Source organism: Mercenaria mercenaria, chromosome 10 (genome assembly GCF_021730395.1).
Source record: "Mercenaria mercenaria strain notata chromosome 10, MADL_Memer_1, whole genome shotgun sequence".
Lineage (NCBI taxonomy): Eukaryota > Metazoa > Mollusca > Bivalvia > Venerida > Veneridae > Mercenaria > Mercenaria mercenaria.
The window spans coordinates 77,215,848-77,236,483 of NC_069370.1; the positions used below are offsets into that span (position 1 = coordinate 77,215,848).

Consider the following 20,636-nt stretch of genomic DNA (forward strand, 5'->3'; position numbering starts at 1 on the left):
ATGGATAAAATAAAAGATGTCATTTATAAAAACATTAAATAGAAGGGGACTAAGGATGGAGCCTTGCGGCACCCCTTTGCTTATACTTGCCCAAGAACTAACAATATTACCAATTTTAATTTGCTGCTTACGATTTGAGAGGTAAGACTGAAGAAGGTTTGAAGCCGGCTCTGATAATTCATATTCGGCTAATTTTGACAATAAAATTTCGTGGGGCAAACAGTCGAAAGCTTTTGAAAGATCCATTAAAATTGCTGCAACGTATTCGTTATTATCAAGTGCCTGTCTCCAATCCTCCAACAGTCTTAAAAGAGTTGTTTGGCAACCATATCCTTTTCTGAAAGCACAAAGGAAATTATCAAAAGTATGATCAAAATAGACAGTGAGCTGTTCAGATAAAACTTTTTCAAAAATATTTGATGGGATAGGTAAAATACTTACTAGTCTATAGTTAGTTTTGAGTAAAGCATCAGTTTTCTTAAATAAAGGAGTGACCTGGGTCTGTTTTAATTACGTCAAATAGCACAACGTGAAACTGGAAAATGCCAAACAAAATCGCACAAGGAGAAAACTTAATTTGCCAGTTGTCATTGTGGGCAAAGGCATTAAAATTTACGAGACATTCACTGGTTCAAACAAAATGAAGTCATATTTTAAAAACAAAATACTACAATACTTCTTTCAGTATTGAAGCCATTTCGACCATTCTTCTCCTTAGCAATCTTATTCACGGTGACGTCATTTGGCTTTGTCTGTGCTCTGCTTTAGGTGCTGGTATCACAGTAAGCCTAGCCTATGGTATCTACATAGTGAGTTCAAGTATATACCGCTGTTGGATCATGCAGTTTATAGTTTATGCTTTCCAAGATCCAATACCATGGAGTCAATGTGGCAACGACTGGAATACACGTGCCTGTGAGGGCAGAAACAATACAAGTACGGAATTACCAGCTTATTGGAACCTAACCCACGAAAATGGGACGTTAGAATCAAACGCATCAGCTCCTACAACAAAGTTGTTTATGAGTGCTTCAGAAGAATTTTGGCAGTAAGTTTTATTAGTGCTAATAGTGAGTCATTGTGAAAGCCCTTTGTCTGTCTTGTGTCGTCAACAGTGTTACTGTGAATACTCTGGAGGTCACACATCTTTTTAGCTCACCTGAGCACGAAGTGCTCAACGGTGAACTTTTGTGATAGCCCTGTGTCCGTCGTCCGTCCGTCGTCGTCGGCGTCGGCGTTGTCAACAATTTGACTGTTAACACTTAGGGGTCACAATTTTGGCTTAATCTTAATGAAACTTGGTCAGAATGTTACTCTTAATAAAATCTTTGACGAGTTCGATATAGGGTCATCTGTAGTTAAAAACTAGGTCACCAGGTCAAATAAAATAAAACCTTGTTAACACTGTAGAGGTCACAATTTTGACCTTAATGAAAGTTTGTCAGAATGTTACCTTCAACAAAATCTTGGACGAGTGCGTTTTTGGGTCATTTAGGGTCAAAAATTAGGTCACCAGGTCAAATCAAAGGAAAAGCTTGTTAACACTCTAGAGGTCACAATTGTTGCCCAATCTTCATGAAACTTGGTCAGAATGTTACCCTCAATAAAATCTTGGACGAGTTTTATATTATGTCATCTGGGGTTAAAACTAGGTCACAAGATCAAATCAAACGAAAAGCTTGTTAACACTCCAGAGGCCACATTTATGATCATATCTTAATGAAACTTAGTCAGAATGTTAATCTTGATAATCTATAGGTCAAATTCAAATTTGGTCAGGTGGGGTGAAAAACTAGGTCACTAGGTCAAATCTAAGGAAAAGCTTGTTAACACTCTAGAGGCCACATTTATGACTGTGTTTTATGAATTTGAACCTAAGACAGAATGTTAAACTTGATGATCTTTAGGTTAAGTTTCAGTCTATGTCATGTGGTGTCAAAAACTAGGTCACTAGGTCAAATCAAAGGAAAAGCTAGTTTACACTCCAGAGGCCACATTTATGACCGTATCTTAATGAAACTTGGTCAGAATGTTAACCATGATAATCTTTAGGTCAAATTTAAATCTGGGTTAGGTGGGGTGAAAAACTAGGTCACCAGGTCAAATCAAAGGAAAAGCTTGTTTACACTCTAGAGGCCACATTTATGATTAAATCTTCATGAAACTAGGTCAGAATGTTAATCTTGATGATTCTTAGGTGAACTTTGAATCTGGGCCATGTGGGGTCAAAAACTAGGTCACCGGGTCAAATCAAAGGAAAAGCTAGTTAACACTTTAGAGGCCACATTTATGACCATATCTTAATGAAACTTGGTCAGAATGTTAATCTTTATGATCTTTAGGTCAATAGGTCATGTGAGCGATACAAGGCCTTCATGGCCCTCTTGTTAATGAAAGTTTACCAACGTGCTTGTTATAAAATACAATCACGGAAAATTTTGAAACTGGGTTAGCTAAGATTAAAAACTAGGTTACTTTAAAACAGTACCAATTTGAAATATCTAAATACTATGATTCCTGATTTCTGCCATTTCGCTTTGGCATTTTGGCGGCGTTTTCTTCCCGCTAACACGAAAAGAAGACAAATACATTATTTGTCGAGTTTTCGTGTTTTCGACCTGCCAACACGAAAACACGACAAATATTTTTCAAACATCTTTTATAAAATGTAGAGTCATTCGGAAACCAGTGGCAAAGGGTTTTAGAATTTAACGAACCGGTTTTATAATTGAACGAACCGTCAATTCAGAAATTGTTTATATTTACTAAATCTGCACTAGGAAATCTGAGATTATAAAAAATACATTAATATATCAGATGTCATATATCGTTTTAAGTATACAAAGTGTATGTATTATAGAACCGATTAAAGAAGGAGGGACCTCTCGTGTTAGGTATGTCAGGCATGTCCGCCTGGAAATTAGTGAAACATATGTGTAAAATGGTGATCCCCTGCTGCATATTTTGAGTCCAAATTTTGAGGTACGTAGTCAACCCTCTCCTGACAGTGGAATCACATGGTCTCTCCTTTGTCATTTTTGAAAAAAGGTATGGAATTGTGGTCCCTGTTGCTTTTCTGTCCAAATATGAGGTACGTTAGGGGGTCATACCCTGCTATATAGAGGTCAGACGGTATTTTCCACGGATATTTTTTTAAATATAGGAATGCAATGGTGGCCTCTTGTGCATCTTTGGGTCTAAATTGTGAGAAAATATTATTTTGATATTCGACCTTCGTCTTTCGATATTTTTTTATGTAACAAAATGGTATTCGGTCGAAATAAGACATTTGTCATGCTGTCGTGTCGGCGGGGCGAGAACACGAAAACTCGACAAATAAGGTATTTGTTGAATTGGCGGGGCGAAAACACGACAATACGAAAACTCCACAAATACATAATTTGTATTTTTTTCGTGTCGACAAGACGAAAACACCACATCACGACAAACAGATGGCGCCAATTCAACATATTCATACCCGCCAACACGAAAACTCGAAAAATAAGTGTTTCGTGTACAAGCACCCTCTAAACGTCGTAGTTTTGCGTAAAATTTGTCGAATTTTCGCTTTGTCGTGTTTTCGTGCATTCGCCTCGCCAACACGTAATGGTAGAAATCAGCCACCATAACTTACATCCAAAATATATGATGACTTACCAACAAAATATTTTCCCAGTACCCTTCAAAATATCTACAGTGAAACTTTCAAAATATCTACATATTTACCTTTAAATCATGGGATAAACCTTTATTAACACTCAAGATGTCCTAGTTTAAGCCGGTCTTCTAAAGTTTGTCGTTATAGAATATAGTCTATATTCAAGACTCGATCATCTGAGTTTAGACCTAGGTTATAAGGTTAAATTATAGAGAAAATTTGACAGCATACTAGAGACCGCACTATAACATTTTTTCCTGAAGAAGATTTGGTTTAATAATTTTAGTAGGGATTAATCAAAATTTTGTCATTGTACCAAATCTTTGAAACATAAATATAACACTCTAGACGCTACATTTTCTACTTGAAATTCATGAAAATGGGCAGAATATATCTATGAAATCAAGGTTTAATATGAAGCGTTTGTAAAACGCTATAAAAAGGCCACAGGTGAAATCATATAAAACAAAACGTTATACTACGAAAGACCCGTGGTGACATTTCAACTTGATTATTTCACGATTTTTGCTTCATGATTTCACGATTTCCACTTCATGAATTCACGATTTCTGCTTCTTGATTTCACGATTTCCACTTTACGAATTCATGATTTTACGAAACAACTTCACGATTTCTTGATTTCACGAAAAAACTTCACGATTTCACGATTTCTTGATTTCACGATTTCTTGATTTCATGATTTCTTGATTTCTTGATTTCACTATTTCCATTTGGCCAATCCATTCCGTTACTCTCCATTCAATGAAGTGTAAACATAATGAATGGTCTGGGTGACAGAGGATGAGTTTATACTCCTGCATACGTCTGTGTGGAGGTTGGGGAGGGATATTGGTGCCTGTAACAAGACACTTGTGGGTACTTTCAACACTAAAACATGTATGAACAAAAGAAGATGCCCAAGTAACTTTACTGTTTTAGACAATTCCAAAATATATAAGTATGTTTATTATGCCCCCGTCATTTATGGTGGCGGAGCATTAAGCCTTGCAGTTGTCCGTCCGTCATTCCATTATTTTGGAATCCGTCTTTCCGTCCATAGACACATTGGTTTCCGTTCATTTAAAAGAGAATGCTTGCATGGATTGAATTTATATTTTGTATGTATATCCTTTCCACGCCTGTAACGTAGTAAAACGTCTAAGCCGTTTTTTTTACGTTTAAAACGGTCCTCGTGGTAAGGCCGTACTCTTGATCAACTCAGTTTGCATACCGATTACACAGCAGGTGACAATAGCTTACATGTGAATAAGATGCATCTCTTTTCATTTAATAGAACAAAGGTGGGGAGCTTTCTAAAACCGAAAAAAGGGACTGGAACAATTTCACATTTAAAGCAATATTGCATTCTAAAAGTATTGTTTGTAAGTCTGTTTCCTCATCAGTTGAAGCATTTTTGACCAGTTTCCACTTTCAATACCTAAACATGGTTGTACAAATATTTACCACACGCCATCTTACATGTTGCGAGTATTACCCGCGGTTTTCTACGTCATACATTAGTCATGTGACTAATAAAGTCGCGAAAAGTTGAAATTATACTATAATTATGAAATCGTGAAATCGAGAAATCGTGAATTCTTGAAGTGGAAATCGTGAAATTTAATGGTGAAATCGTGAAATCAAGAAATCGTGAAGTTTAATGGTGAAATCGTAAATTCGTGAAATCGTGAAGTGGAAATTGTGAAATCGTGAATTCGTGAAGTGGAAATCGTGAAATTTAATGGTGAAATCGTGAAATCAAGAAATCGTGAAGTTTAATGGTGAAATCGTAAATTCGTGAAATCGTGAATTCGTGAAGTGGAAATTGTGAAAACGTGAATTCGTGAAGTGGAAATCGCGAAATCGTGAAGTTTTGTCGTGAAATCGTGAAATCATGAATTCGTGAATTCATGAAGTGGAAATCGTAAAATCAGGAAGCAGAAATCGTGAATTCGTGAATTCATGAAGTGGAAATCGTGAAATCAGGAAGCAAAAAGCGTGAAATAATGAAGTTGAAATGTCACCACGGGTCTTTCGTATTATACATATACCGATTCATGTTACGTGAATATCAGGTAGAAAATGACACCGGAACTGCAATTTAAATAGTAATTACCTAATCTAGGCCAAATCTTCAAATAAAATGACCGCAGCTTCTAACTAATCCATATGAAACCCAGTAAGAATATTTATGTAAATAAGACCTTAATAAAATTAAAACCTGAGTCATGTATGATGAAAGCTAAGTTAGGTGGGCGAAAGGGGTTTTTCGTCTGATATTAAGCTAAGGCGCTCTGAAATCCTGTCTGTTGGAATATCGTGTCATTTTAGTAGGATTAGTATATGATATATTCTAATAACAATAAATGAAAAAATTGACAAATTCTAGGGAAAAACAGCAAACAATAACGCTTTATAATTATGACAATTATTTACAAACAAGAGAGATACAAAGTGGCATTGCACATACTTTACTGAAGTTGTTGATTTAATTGTATTGAATAATTGTCAATCACAAAAACGTATGCGCTTAACTGGGTCAAGCCCTTGATGTAACAAAATAGAAACTAACCATAAGCTATATGCAGTAAAAATAAAAATTTAAAACAAGTTTTACCTATGTGCAACAAAACTATTTAACAGCAATGAAAGAGTAAAAGATATGAAATACCACTAAACAATCTGTACCCCATATGTAATACAATTGAACAAAACTATACACTATATGTAACATCACCCTAAAAAGAAATAAACATTTTTGAAGAACTCCATTTTTGTTTAACAGGTACAAGGTTTTACAACTGTCTACAGGAATATGGGATTTATCCCCTGTCATATGGCGTTATTTTCTTTTCTTGTTCATTCTGAGAGCTGCAGTCTGTCTATGCACAATAAAGAGCATCAAGTCCATTGAGAAGGTATCGTACCATTATTTCTAGTAAAAAGGTAGTATATGATTGCAGAGTATTTCTATTCAAATATGAAAAATGAAGTTTATTTAGTACTTAACGGTGTTCTTTTTTCTAGCGTCTTTTCTTGGCATGTCAGCGGGAAGAACCCATGAGTTTCTCAATAAGTACTTTGGGTTAAGAAGGATTTGTGCCCGACAGGGGATTCAAATGTTAACCAAAGAGCAAAAGGCCGGTTATAACACATGTGCTAAAGATACGCTGAAAACAGGAGATGAGATCTGGATATACTTGTATGAGCTACATCATCGCTTTGACAGTAATAAACAGTGACTGCGAACAAGTGACCGTATACCAGTAATTGCAAAAACGAACTAAAAATATCAGAACGTTTTTGTTGTTTTTTTTTATTCATTCTTCTTTGTCTCAATGGATACTGTTGAATGAATTAATTCACCGTCAGAAAAGTTAGCTATGGAAGTTTTTAGAGACACAGAGCTGGAAAGTTAAACATAAATATAAAAACTGCGTCGATGGACTGGTCGTCGTCGCCTCCAGTAAATCCATAATGTTGTCCAACGCTATGGCTCACAAAAAAAATGAAATTGTTTAAACGTTTCTTGGACATTAAATGTGGTACAAAACAATCATCCTAAGTCCTTGTCACTTTTTCTTCTTTCCAAGGCTGAAAAAGGTGTAAGATTTTATTGACTTAAACGCTTTTAAGCGGTATTTTTCAATTACTTACAAACATACTAAGCGGAGCTGAGATTGCAGAGTTCTTGACGGTGGAAGTGAGTGGAATTCACGGGCGAATACTTTGAAAGAATAAAAGAATAAACTAAACATGAAGAAGAATGACCCTCGTAACCTGTTCGCCATGTTTTAAATTAACTGAGATACGGTAACGCTGACATCATTTCTACCTATTGTTTCGCGCCATACATGCGCAAATAAATAGTTACATCCCTGTTTCATCAATACGCGTGAACTTAGCCAGAGTAGCCAGAGTTCAGACAGAGTAGTCAGAGTAGCCGAATTAGCCAGAGTAGCTAGAACTCTAGTTACTCTGGCTGGCCAGAGTAGCTAGAGTTCAGTCAGAGTAGCCAGGACTCTTGTCACCTGGCTGGCCAAAGTAGCCAGAGTTCAGCCAGAGTAACCAGAATTCTGGCTACTCAGGCTACTCTGGCTGATCTCTGGCTAGAGTTACCAGAGCAAATGAAATCCTGGTCCCGTGTTCACAAAACATTTTTCGTTTCAGCTGAGTATGATTTTGAAATTTTAATACCAATTTTACGAAATGTTAAAGATTACATTTCAACTGAAACTGGCCATAAATACTGAAGAGCCAACTGAAACTTGTTATTTACTTGAAATTCAGTTTTAAACATGCTATATAGATAGAAATGACAAATTAAGTTTCATAATCAAACTCAGCTACGACAGATAATGTTTTGTGAACACGGGGCCTGGTTACTCTGGCTACTCTGGCTAAACTCTTGCTACTGTGGTTGAACTCTGGCTGAACTCTGGCTACTCTGGCTAAACTGTGGCTGAGCTCTGGTTACTCTGGCTAAACTCTGGCTGAACTCTGGCCAGCCAGAGTAACCAGAGTTCTGGCTACTCTTGTTACTCTGGCTAAACTCTGGCTACTCTGGTCAGCCAGAGTAACCAGAGTTCTGGCTACTCTGGCTAAACTCTGGCTACTCAGGCTACTCCGGCCAGCCAGAGTTACCAGAGTTCTGGCTACTCTGGCTGAACTTTGGTTACTCTGGCTACTCAGGCTACTCTGGCCACTCTGGCTGAACTCTTGCTGAACTCTGGTTACTCTGGCTAAACTCTAACTGCTCTGGCTAACTCTGGCTGAACTCTGGCTACTCTGGCTGCTCTAGCTAAGTTCACGCACATGTTTCATCAAGATATTTGTTCACAAAAAGTACATTTTCAGATTCATCACAATCTTGTTTAATTTATTCGAACAGTTTAAATCGGTTATACGCCACGTAGATTTAAACTATTTCACTCGGGTAACGCTCTGCAGATAACATCTTCATCATGTTTAAAGATATTAAAACATCGTCCCGCTTTACATTATTTCGTATGTACAACAAGACGTCCTGGGATGAATGCAAAAGAAGCTTTAAGCGCTCTTTATCGATATACACTTAGACTTCTTCCGCATTCGCCATTTATTGTGAATTTAAGAAACATTCCGTGCACAGTTGCCACGCATTGTTTGTTTGTTTGTTTGTTTGTTTTGGGTTTAACGCCGTTTTTCAACGGTATTTCAGTCATGTAACGGCGGGCAGTTAACCTAACCAGTGTTCCTGGATTCTGTACCAGTACAAACCTGTTCTCCGCAAGTAACTGCCAACTTCCCCACATGAACCAGAGGTGGAGGACTAATGATTTCAGACACATTGTCGTTTATCAAATAGTCACGGAGAACATACGCCCCGCCCGAGGATCGAACTCACGACCCCGCGATCCGTAGACCAACGCTCTTACCTACTGAGCTAAGCGGGCGGGCTTGCCACGCATTGCCTACTTGTAAATCTATATACGTAAGGACTGATCTAAATAACTGCACTGTGTGAAGAAATACATTATTCGTTAAAGGCCTAGATTTTGGCAGTGGGCCAAGGGATTTCTGTCTTCACCTGCACAGTTGGGGGCTAATGACAATCACAGTATGGTTCCAATAAACAAGGGTCATTGTTTATTGGAGAGACAGTCTACCTTACAAGTGTATCAATTAGTGAGAAGTAGAAAAAATGTAATTTATTTTAAATTAATGAATAATTGATAACTTTTAAAGTTATACTAGTTTTTTTTTGCATTTCTATGTGAAGAAAAATATTTGTTGATCAAACACAATAATAAAATAATCAGAAACTTATTTCCACAATAATGAAATAATGAGAAACTTAATACTTAAAGAAATATGCAAGTTTTTATTTTTTTCAAATTCTGTCCGGAGAATTATGATATTTCAGAAAAATGTGACTTTCACTCATCTAAAGCTTGCAGAATACTGTAAATAACATTTGTCTAAAACTGAAAACAGAATGTGCATTTCAAAGTTACAAAGCAAAGCATGAAAAGGTCACTTTTGACAACATACCGAAAATGAAAATTGAGTATAGATGGAACACAATAATTTTATATTCAAATAATGTTGATAACACGAATACAAGAAAATCAATTTCCAATTGGAAAAATGTTGCTTGTCAGCACAAAGAACTCATGAAGTTTTCACTATACCAATACTATACTTGTGTTTTATTATTATTATTTTCAATATTATTACTGTATATTTTATCATCCTATATACTATAATATAATATAATATAATAATAATAATAATAATAATAATATTATTATTATTATTATTATTATCATTATTATAACATTAAAGTAATAGTTATTATATCATATAATATCAAAATAATAACTTTTATTATTATCATTCCACATTCACTGAAGAAAAATTAATTTCTTTCAACTCCCCTGCACACATCTTCATGGTCTAGTTGGGGTCCCTGCTGTGCTAATTGCCCTCTAATCATTTACTGTTACATAATCGCTGAGAAGCAGCAGATAAGATGGGAGTTGTATATTGGATTTGGGGGGGGGGGGGGGGACACTTATATAGTAGTGAATCTAGGCCTTTAATTATAAAAGGGGGCTTGATCTGAAATATGCTCGGCTTGGGTTGATTTTGACAAGCCTGGGTCCTAAGATAACAGAGAGTAATTCAGTCTGGAAAGTCGATGAGAGGCAAATACATCAATGTAGATGAAAGCACTTTAACGTTTCATGTATTTACTTGCTTCCAGTATTGTATCAGTTAGAACTGAAATATTTAAGAAAAAGAAATAGCAAAGAATCGTTTAAAACAATGAACTTTGTAATAAATGGAACGTCGAGACAATGACAATAAAAACATCATTTCCAACATCATATGTGACGTCACGACTCAAACAAACTTGTATATTTGTCCGTTGTTTAAATATGTAGTCAGTAGTCTGCTAGATAACCCTGTTGCCTTAAACATTACGAATTCATGTATATGTACTCTTTTGTTTTCAGGTAATTTACGTGACAGCGACATTCCCCGTTTTAATGTCGGTGGCAATTTTCATACGTTCTATTATGTTACCTGGATATCAGGATGGCATATATTATTTCTTCAATCCAAAGTTTGATAAACTTCTGGACGTTCGGGTAAGGAAAGCGAAACCTGGTGGCCATACAAAGCTGAAGTTTGACTAAAAATGTATAAGTATTAAGTCATGTGCTACCTGGCCCCTCTGCAACCGTTCAACACCTGTTATATTTTACTATACGTAAGACTTTGACCATAACATGTCCAAAAATGACTTTAAATTGTTTATTTATAAGAAAGTGTTGATTATAGTTTCAAAGTTTTTAAAACCAAACTGAAACGCATTTTTTTTTTTTGGTTTAAAACTGGGAATTTCCAGTTTCTGTTTTTTTTTTCTTTTAATTGAAATTGCAGATGTCTTTATAGTCAAATTACTACTTGTATAATAATAATGACAATAATTAATATTATTATTATTGTAATTATTTTTATTATTATGATGATGACCTTATTTAAAGAAGATAGCATATTTGGCTATAACCAGGCTAACATATGGTTCTCTAACATAATAATGTAAAAATGTATCCTAAGTATGTAACATAGACAGTGAAGTGAAAGACATAACGGGCTTTGTATAGTTGCCTATACAAAATGGCTTAAAAATAATGAGTTCAAAATTCAAAAAAAAAAAATTCAAAAAAATTAGATATTTTGAAAGATAAATGAGGTTAATCGCTTGCGGATGCTTAGTACTTTTCAAAGATCTGATGTGTGGTCAGCGTTGAAGCTAAACGTCTTACTAAAATGAGTTTCTGTGCATTTTATAGATACAATCCTATTTTCTTTTAATAACAGCATTTTAAAGTATGAAGCTATTGAAACTATATAGACAGTTTCTTTATTGAAAATTAATAAGGAACCAGTGTTTAATCCGATATGCCTGGATCCTACTGATTCGTAAAAACGGTTCGGTGGTATGAAGTATTTTGAAGAAGCAAAATGTGAATGAATGTAACACAGTCAAGATTGAAATATTTTCCAATAAAACTTAACTTATCTTGTGTCGCCTTCATACCAACATTTGTAAGAAAATATATATGCATTTGGTCATCGTAGCTTGCTAGCTACAGCAATGTTCACAAAACATGTTTATGCAAAGGCTTTCATACATTACCAACTTTTATGAAGTAGGAACAAGCAGGAAACCAGAGAAACATACATTCTAGAAGTATTATAAACCATACTCCTAAAAAGTTTAAGAATTCATCGAAGCAATCAACTTTCCATTCTATCTCTCGTTTTTATCATTGTTTCAATGAAACGGCGGAAATTTCAAATTTCGTACTGACTTTTGGCATAATACAGATATTATACAATTTTAATAGATATTCATTTGAGTGAATTATCTGAAAGGAAAATTTCGACAGCTTTAATATTTGAATTGTACGAACGTTGATGGAATACAAAGAGGATCTTACATAAGTGTGTTTTCTTACTGAATTTATTCAACAAGTTAGCGCAGGGCGTTTTAAACGTTTTTATTCGAAATTTAAATATTTAAGGCAAGTGAATCTTTGCTGTAGAATTTCAGGCATGTCATTTGTCTATTGGATAAAGTTTACAAACAACTCGTTAGAAACATAGAACACATCATAGAAAACAAAATCAGACTTGTTTTGATTCAGTCTTTTTATGGAGAGTAAAAAAATGTACAACCCCCATCAATCCCTCAAGAAACGACTAAATTTGGTTAAAATGTAATTTTGTGAACTTTGGCATATAACACACTAATTGAAATAAAGAATAAAATCCTACGAGACGCGTACTTGTAAAAGTATCACCTATCTAATGTAATAATACTTACACGTGAAATGTTTTTATCAAATGGGGCCTCCGTGGCCGAGTGGTAAACGTCACTTATTTCAAATCACTTGCCACGCATTTATGTGGGTTCAAGCCTTACTTGGGGACTTTTTTGAGGAAGCAACCAATCTGGCTAACGAAAGGTCGGTGGCTTCCAGGTAAGTGCATGCTCGAGGAATATTCATCTTTCAAGGAGTGAACATTTTTCTGCGCCAACCACTCCAGGAATGCAATATTTATTTCATTATACCGACACATATAAAGGTCAAGCCATTTTCTTGAAAATCAACATAGTGAGTTAAATGATTTGTTGAAATGATGATAAACATGATTGATTTAGCCGAGATTATCACATATTGATAAACCCCTACATTTATGCGCGTATTTCAGCGTCGCATTAATGCGGAAACCGCAGTCACATTTGAAAAACAGCGACAACTTCTTTATTTCTAAACGAAATATATTGTAAGTGTGAGCACTCATTTCCTTAGTTAGACCATTTCATATCAGATAATCATAGTTTCGATTCAGAATATAGTCTAAAGTTGTCTTTAAAAATGTTGACAGGGAGAGCAAATCATTAAAATAGAAAAAATCGGCAGGGTTTACACATGCATGAACACTAGAAAAAATCAGTCATATGAGATAGAAACGACTCTTTTAAAATTGACCGTTGCAGTCTTTAATCAATGCTAAAGTATCATTTCACATAACAGGAAAAATGAAAATACTATCACATGCGCAGAAAAGCAAAATATCGCAGTTGCGTCCATGATTGTTAATAGCAGAAAAAGACAATAATGGATTTGCGAATGTTATATTAAATCACTGAAGAAAATGGTATATTATTCAAGTTTAACTAAGTGGAAATTTGCATTGATCATTTATATGTGAGGTACGATAATGATTTCTTTTGTTCCAGGTATGGATAGAAGCAACTTTAATGGCGTTCTATACGTTGTCATTCGGATGGGGAGCCATAGTATTGCTAGGATCACATGCAGACTTTAAGGAAAATTCACTCAGGTGATAATATACGAAAGCAGTATGTTAAAAACACATAACTAAATAAGTAATTTACAAAATTGCGAAAACAAAATCAAATCCCTTATCTTACACAAAAATAGACTTCATAGTATGGCAGTTTAAAATATTCAGTTCGAATTCACAGAAAATTAGCGAAAGTAAACCCTTATGAATATTACCCAATCTAAAGTTGGTTTTTAATACTTTACAGATGAACATGTGATCTTGAGACGTATAATTTGAATATAATTAAATATTTTGACAGTCACGTGTAATAATACAGAAACCGCATGTGTATGAAATGTAAACGTTACATTTTCTACTTGTCTGCAGAACTGCTGTTATAGTACCGATTATTGACATGTGCATGGCTGTTTTCAACGGAATGGTTTGCTTTTGTATACTTGGAAATATGGCGCATGCGTACGATGTTCACATTACAGAGGTTATCCATGCAGGTAATTATTTAAATACCTTATTGACATGTGTACTTGAAAATATGGCTCATACGTACAATGTCAACATGATGTAAGGTTAATGTGTAAATTTTAGATTTATATTGACATGTGTACTTGGTAAACTGGCATAATCGGACAACTTCACCATTATCAAGGTGATCAATGCAGTTCAATATATAAGTAAAATGATGTTGTAACCGTACTTGGTTATGTGACACATTTGTACAGTGTCGACAAAAACAAGAGAAAGAAAACAAAACGATTTTATACAAGATTGTATGTAATGCGATAATCCCAGTCGTTTGCAAGTCAATTCGCACGCTGTTTGTATTTCGTACTTATCTTATAATATACTGATCAATCGTTTTTTATATGCTTGAGAAGAAAGACTAGAAAAATACCAGTAAAAATATTTAAAGGACGCATTTTGGTATAACCGTTTATTTCTATATACTGAACAGCAAAATACTATCCACATGCATAACTGGGAATATCCTTTAATAAAAAACTTTTTTTCTTGTTTCTTCGTACCACATTACACTTGATGAACTTCACGTGTTATATCTTAAAAACTCGATGAACCTTGAAGTCAGTAGTCCCACAATAGTCGTTTAAAAGGCTGTTATCCTCTGCGCGTCTGTTACATTGTAACATCCCAATTGCGCGCGCGCTTAACTTGTAAGTGCTTGATTCGGTCGTGTGATGCAACGAACAATATTTTTTCTAACTTTATGCTGTTTTTCAAGTGAGTCAATCATCAAAATTTCCTATGACAATAAAATTTCACAAAGAAAGTCGATAAAAAAACACGCGCACGTGAATTTCGTGTAATAAGGCTATTGTAGGACTACTGACTTCAAGGTTCATCAATTTTTTAAATTTAACACTTGAAGTTCTTCAAGTGTAATATGATATGAAAACAAAAAAAAAAAGCAAGTGAAATTTATATATTTAAGTTTCTATAAAAAATACCCAAGTTGTACATCTGAACAGTTTCTTTTGCTCTTCAGTATATGTTGCCCGCTTATGGAGATCTTAAACATATTTACAGTTCCCAAAAGGATATATCAAGAAAAGCTGATAATACGGGTACCGGATATTCCATCATTTCTGACATCACGTTAATAGCAAGTAGTCAAATCTTATATATTCTTAATATATGTGTCATGATTTTATGTAAAAAACAACGACAATACAGATTTGCTGACCTCTACAGAAGCCGCAATGGAGTTAAGTTAACGCTTTTTCGCTCCGGCTTATGTACGTTCAAGTATCGTATATATCCCTGTAACATTTTTATCATTCAGCTGCAATGTTTGTTTTGCTCTAAAGCCTGCTTTAACAATAATTGTTCTAAAATTCAGGTTCAACAATGACGTAAAAAAGTTGTCATATATTTCAGGTATGGCAACGGGAATGGTAGCTTACGTCACAGCTTTGTCTTCTTTCCCTGTTCCACAGCTTTGGTCTGTCTTGTTTTTGGTGTCCATACTTTTTACAGGTATCGACGGACAGGTACTACTATTTATCCCCATACTTTCTACAATAGTAAAACCAGTTTTGATAACCTATAAATGAGAGGGTTGATCCGAAAATAACGTCACTGAAGCCGTAATAATGTGTATAATAAAACGAAAACAACAAAATTTCCTACCCAGATACCATGATCTATTTTCAATATCATAAAAAAACGTTTGCTTACTTATCGTTTATCGACATGAACATAAAGTACGGGAACGAAGATTGTTATGTTTGTCAATAAACAATTACAAGTCTCAGCACTACCTATCGAATTTTAATTGCGAGAATATCACTTAAGTTTGCATAATTTACTGCTTAAGGATGTAAATACACATCATTGTAAGTTTCGTGTGTTGATGTCAATTAGTGATTGTCTTCATTTGTTTTTTTTTTTTGTTTTTTTTACTGTTGATGAAAGAAACGCTATTTTAGCGTGCGGCGAAATGTCGATAGCGGTGAACTTTGATGTTGCGTATATTTAAAATGAAACAACTCTAGAGAATAGTATATATTCATGTAAACCTTATTAAATAAACTTACATCTTGATCTATTTTTTTGTAATTATACAACGATAATACCATGATGGATAGATGCACATCGGATCAGTGAAATAAAACTAGGTCAACCCTCGTATACCTGGGTCTTTAAATATGAAGTTGTATATCTGGATGCAATTATAAGTTGACTGAAAAGGCAAGATGTTGCCCACGAATTGCAATAGGTGTCATAAGTATTTTAACGTTTTACATTTTTTTTAATCAACGTTACAAGGTTATTTTGGTATATTATATCTTTTCAGTTGCTTGCGCTAGAAATGATAATGCAGTGCATAGGAGATGTATTCCACAGGGTGAAGACGGGTTACAGGATCAAGACCCTTATTGTCGTATCGAGTTTCATGTTTCTACTGTCATTACCTACATGCACAGGGGTAACTATCAGCCATAGTTTAACGGTCTTTTCTGTCAAACTCCGGTAATTTTTTGTACGAGGGCCATTTTTAGAATAATGACAATCGCGCTGGAATATGACACAGAGTCTGTGAGCAGACTTCAAATTATCCCTTTTGACTTACACGATTTTCTGCTGAAATCCATGAGATGAACGCTGAAGAGTACTCTCCCCATGGTACGTTGAATGCAGATATTTTATTAACTGAAAAATACCACACCAAGGATTTTGTCGGTAAACATTTGCGCCCAGCCAGTTTTTTTCAGCCTTGGATGGAAGAAAAAGAAACAAAGACTTAGATCTAGTGAATAAGTGGAATGAATGATTTGAACCAGGTTTTCTGTTCTAGGAAACTTTTGAACGAAGGCACTTTTGTGAGCGGCAGCGTTGCCATGGATTAGTTGGAGAATACGTAGACTAGTCCTTGAGCACAACTTTATGTTTTGTTTTTATTTTCGTTCAAAAGACAGCCGACGATGTAGGCCTTTGTGCAACAGTACAAATTGAAGGAGATGAAATACAAAACATTTTAACACTTTTAATTATTTTGCAATTACTGGTCTGTGGTAACATTTTTGTAGCCATTGTCTGTTGTCAACGCGACGCTGTGGCTAATAAAGGTATATTCAGGTCTCACCTCCTGTTTGGAACTGTTACATAGTGCGATCATTTAAATTTCAGAATTTCTTTTGCATTTCATTAGCACATTTACCTCTTTCGGCCTTTTACTCCTCGGTTAACATGCGGGGCATCGGACACAAACCTTTCTTTAACCAAAGTGGTGAGAATCACATGAGTTCTACCCGTTGACATACCAAGAAAGGACGCAACTCGGGACACTGTACTTGGCGATTCAATCAATCAGACGCTTATTCTTTTACATCATTTCTGTTAATAGATCAAAAGGATTTAAAATGACCAAGACAACACATTCTTGACTAGTTTCGACCTTTATGTCTTCGTCAGAAATAACAACGTACAATACAAACGACGTCACGTCCGTTTGGACGCGAACGTCAACGTGACAAAAAGCGCAAATATAGAATATGTTTGTATTAATGTACATATAGATACGGATCATAATGATACGGCGGGTATTTATCGAAAACATATTTCTTCAATATGAAGTAGAGAAAAAAAAAAATAAAACCCAACATATCTACATGACAAATTTTGAAGTATACATGTGAAGCATAAGCGAGAATTAACGATAGATCTACTTATAATTATATAAATAGTAAATTAACATTAATTTAAAAGCTAACCGCACATATTATAATTACAGAAACAATCAAAAAATTAAAAACTTTCATTAAAATACGATTAAAGACAAAATGCAGTCAAACGGCGGAAAAGGGAACCTTGAAGCAGTAATAAGGGGAGGTAATAAAACGGCAATAAAATATCAAAGTGCTGGAAAATAGATCCGATATATTCTTAACTTCTACAAAAATTATTAATATTATTTGAAAGTTAGAAAATACATTAAAAACAATACTATACAGTGAAAATATTTAAGCTGTAGGGATACTATGAAAAAGTTGGTATATAACACAGTATTAAATGTTACTCGTAAACTGTATTCACACAGTAAACAATACGCTGGTGTTCATGCCAGATGGGTGCACGGTATTTAACCGGTGAATCCAGGACGTTTCACGTAATAATCTATCTAAATCATTATCGACAATGTCAATTGGTTAAAAAACTGAAATCATCTAAATTGTGATGAGTACTGTTGAAATGGGCAGCCACACTGCTAGCATATGCTGGATCGCTGAAATTGTTAATGTCAAATTTATGACTGTTCATACGTTTAGAAACCTGTTGTCGTGTTTGACCCACATATTGCATGTTGCACTTTTTACAAGTTATGACATAAATGACATTTGATGATGTGCAGTCTGTATTAAATCTAAGTTTATACATAGAAGAATTAGAAGAACTAACGAATTCATCAGTTTCTACTATCTTGCTACAATGTGTACATCTAGGTCGGTAGCATTTGCTGGAACGGGCGCTGATGGGGGTAGGGGGCATTGCAGAATATCTAGACTTTACAAGGAAGTCTTTAAGATTTTTACCACGTTTGTATGCTAACACGGGTCTTGAGGAATGCAACTGTTGGACTGAGACATTTGGCGATAGTTTAAATAAATCCCAGTATTTATGTATGATACTAGCAATGTTAGGGAGGGAGGGATTATATTCAGTAACAAAAGGCACAATATCAACCTGATCAGAATTGTTATTGTATTTCAGAGCTTCGTCTTGTGTAACATTATGCATCTTGTTAAATGCAGCATCTATTACACTGTCTGGGTAATTTCTGGATTTGAAAAATTCACGTAGAGTGTCCAGAGATTTAGCAAATTGATTATCGTCAGATATAATACGACGATATCGCTTAGCCTGACTGTAGGGAATACCGTCTTTACAAGTCTTTGGATGATTAGAGGAGTAGAGAAGGTACTGATGGATGTTAGTATTTTTAACATGTACATTGGTGCATATGTTATTACTGGTATCTTTCGTAAGATCAACATCCAGGAATGACACATGTTTCGTTGAAATTTCATACGTGAATTTAATAGAGCTATGTAATTCATTAAGGGCTTTAACAAAGCTATTCAGTTCGTCGAGTGAATGATCCCAGATCATGAAAACATCATCCAGAAATCGAAGCCACAATGTAGGTTTCAGCTGCTGGCTTTGTAAAAAGTCTTGCTCTAACTTACCCATGAACAATGATGCATAGGTAGGGGCGAACGGACTGCCCATGGCCGTCCCCATTGTTTGAATGTAATTATCACCATTGAATTGAAAATGGTTATTCTTAAGTGTAAGTTCAATAAGTTTACATATACTTTCTACGGACAAACTAGTATCAGACAGACTTTTGTCCCTGTTTAAGAAAAATCTGCAGGCTTCAATACCCTCATCATGTGGAATGTTCGTATATAGAGAGGTTACATCCAAAGTCACCAAATAACTGTTGGATGATAAACTGCAGTTCTTAAGTTTTGAAAGGAAATCCGTAGTATCTTTGACATACGAAGGTAATGATTGCATATGTGGTTGCAATACATAGTCTAGATATTTAGATATGTTATCAGTAGGGGAATTGCATGCAGATACTATAGGCCTACCTGGATATCCTAATGGCAACGAATTATCTTTACATTTATGTAGTTTGGGTAAAATGTAATATCATAGTATCCCTACAGCTTAAATATTTTCACTGTATAGTATTGTTTTTAATGTATTTTCTAACTTTCAAATAATATTAATAATTTTTGTAGAAGTTAAGAATATATCGGATCTATTTTCCAGCACTTTGATATTTTATTGCCGTTTTATTACCTCCCCTTATTACTGCTTCAAGGTTCCCTTTTCCGCCGTTTGACTGCATTTTGTCTTTAATCGTATTTTAATGAAAGTTTTTAATTTTTTGATTGTTTCTGTAATTATAATATGTGTGGTTAGCTTTTAAATTAATGTTAATTTACATCATTTCTGTGTCATTTCTATTCTGGGCCTGCCAGGACGAGCCCTGTCTTTAAGGACTGCCTGACCATTTTTAATTCACGTACCCGCCTATAGACAGTTTTCTCTGATACTGCAGACTTGCCATATAAAGTATACAGTTAACAATTACATATTTTATTTTCCAAAGTAACAATTCAAACACCTTGAAAGTATTAATTAGCCATTATTCTAATTCTTGTAGGCAAAGAATCGAAATCCTGTCATGGTCAAATCCAGCCAGTAGTAATTCTAAATTCCTCACAAAACTAGACTGAATTCAATATATCTATGGAATGTAAATGATCAATTCAAAAACTGTTTTAATGTTAATGTATAACCATCAAACGTTAAATGTCCAAACTAGAATATCTTGATATTAAGAAATACAAGAAAGTGGGTTCTTCCCTGTCCTCAGACAGCTTCCTACTTAAGCATCTTGGAATGTATCAGCACTTTCTTGTAACACCAAGAATAAGATGAAGATTCAGCAAAAATCCAGAATAATCCAGACTTTAAAATGATTTCAACACTCTGTTTAACAGTACTTACGATGGAACCTTCTTGACAATTATATAATAAAAATAACTTATTGTTATACATAATGGCTCAAAAC

At 34.8% G+C, this 20,636-nt stretch overlaps 1 protein-coding gene across 1 annotated transcript in view; it reads left to right on the plus strand.

Moving 5' to 3' along the window:
* LOC123561074 (sodium- and chloride-dependent glycine transporter 2-like) overlaps positions 1 to 20,636 on the plus strand; it is a 47,062-nt gene that overhangs the window by 17,254 nt on the left and 9,172 nt on the right. Inside the window, exons 3-9 of the mRNA XM_045353248.2 lie at positions 769 to 1,048; positions 6,444 to 6,576; positions 10,660 to 10,794; positions 13,461 to 13,564; positions 13,898 to 14,022; positions 15,425 to 15,537; positions 16,344 to 16,475. Of these exons, the coding sequence (XP_045209183.2) occupies positions 769 to 1,048; positions 6,444 to 6,576; positions 10,660 to 10,794; positions 13,461 to 13,564; positions 13,898 to 14,022; positions 15,425 to 15,537; positions 16,344 to 16,475 (1,022 nt within the window). The remainder of the gene's footprint in view (positions 1 to 768; positions 1,049 to 6,443; positions 6,577 to 10,659; positions 10,795 to 13,460; positions 13,565 to 13,897; positions 14,023 to 15,424; positions 15,538 to 16,343; positions 16,476 to 20,636) is intronic.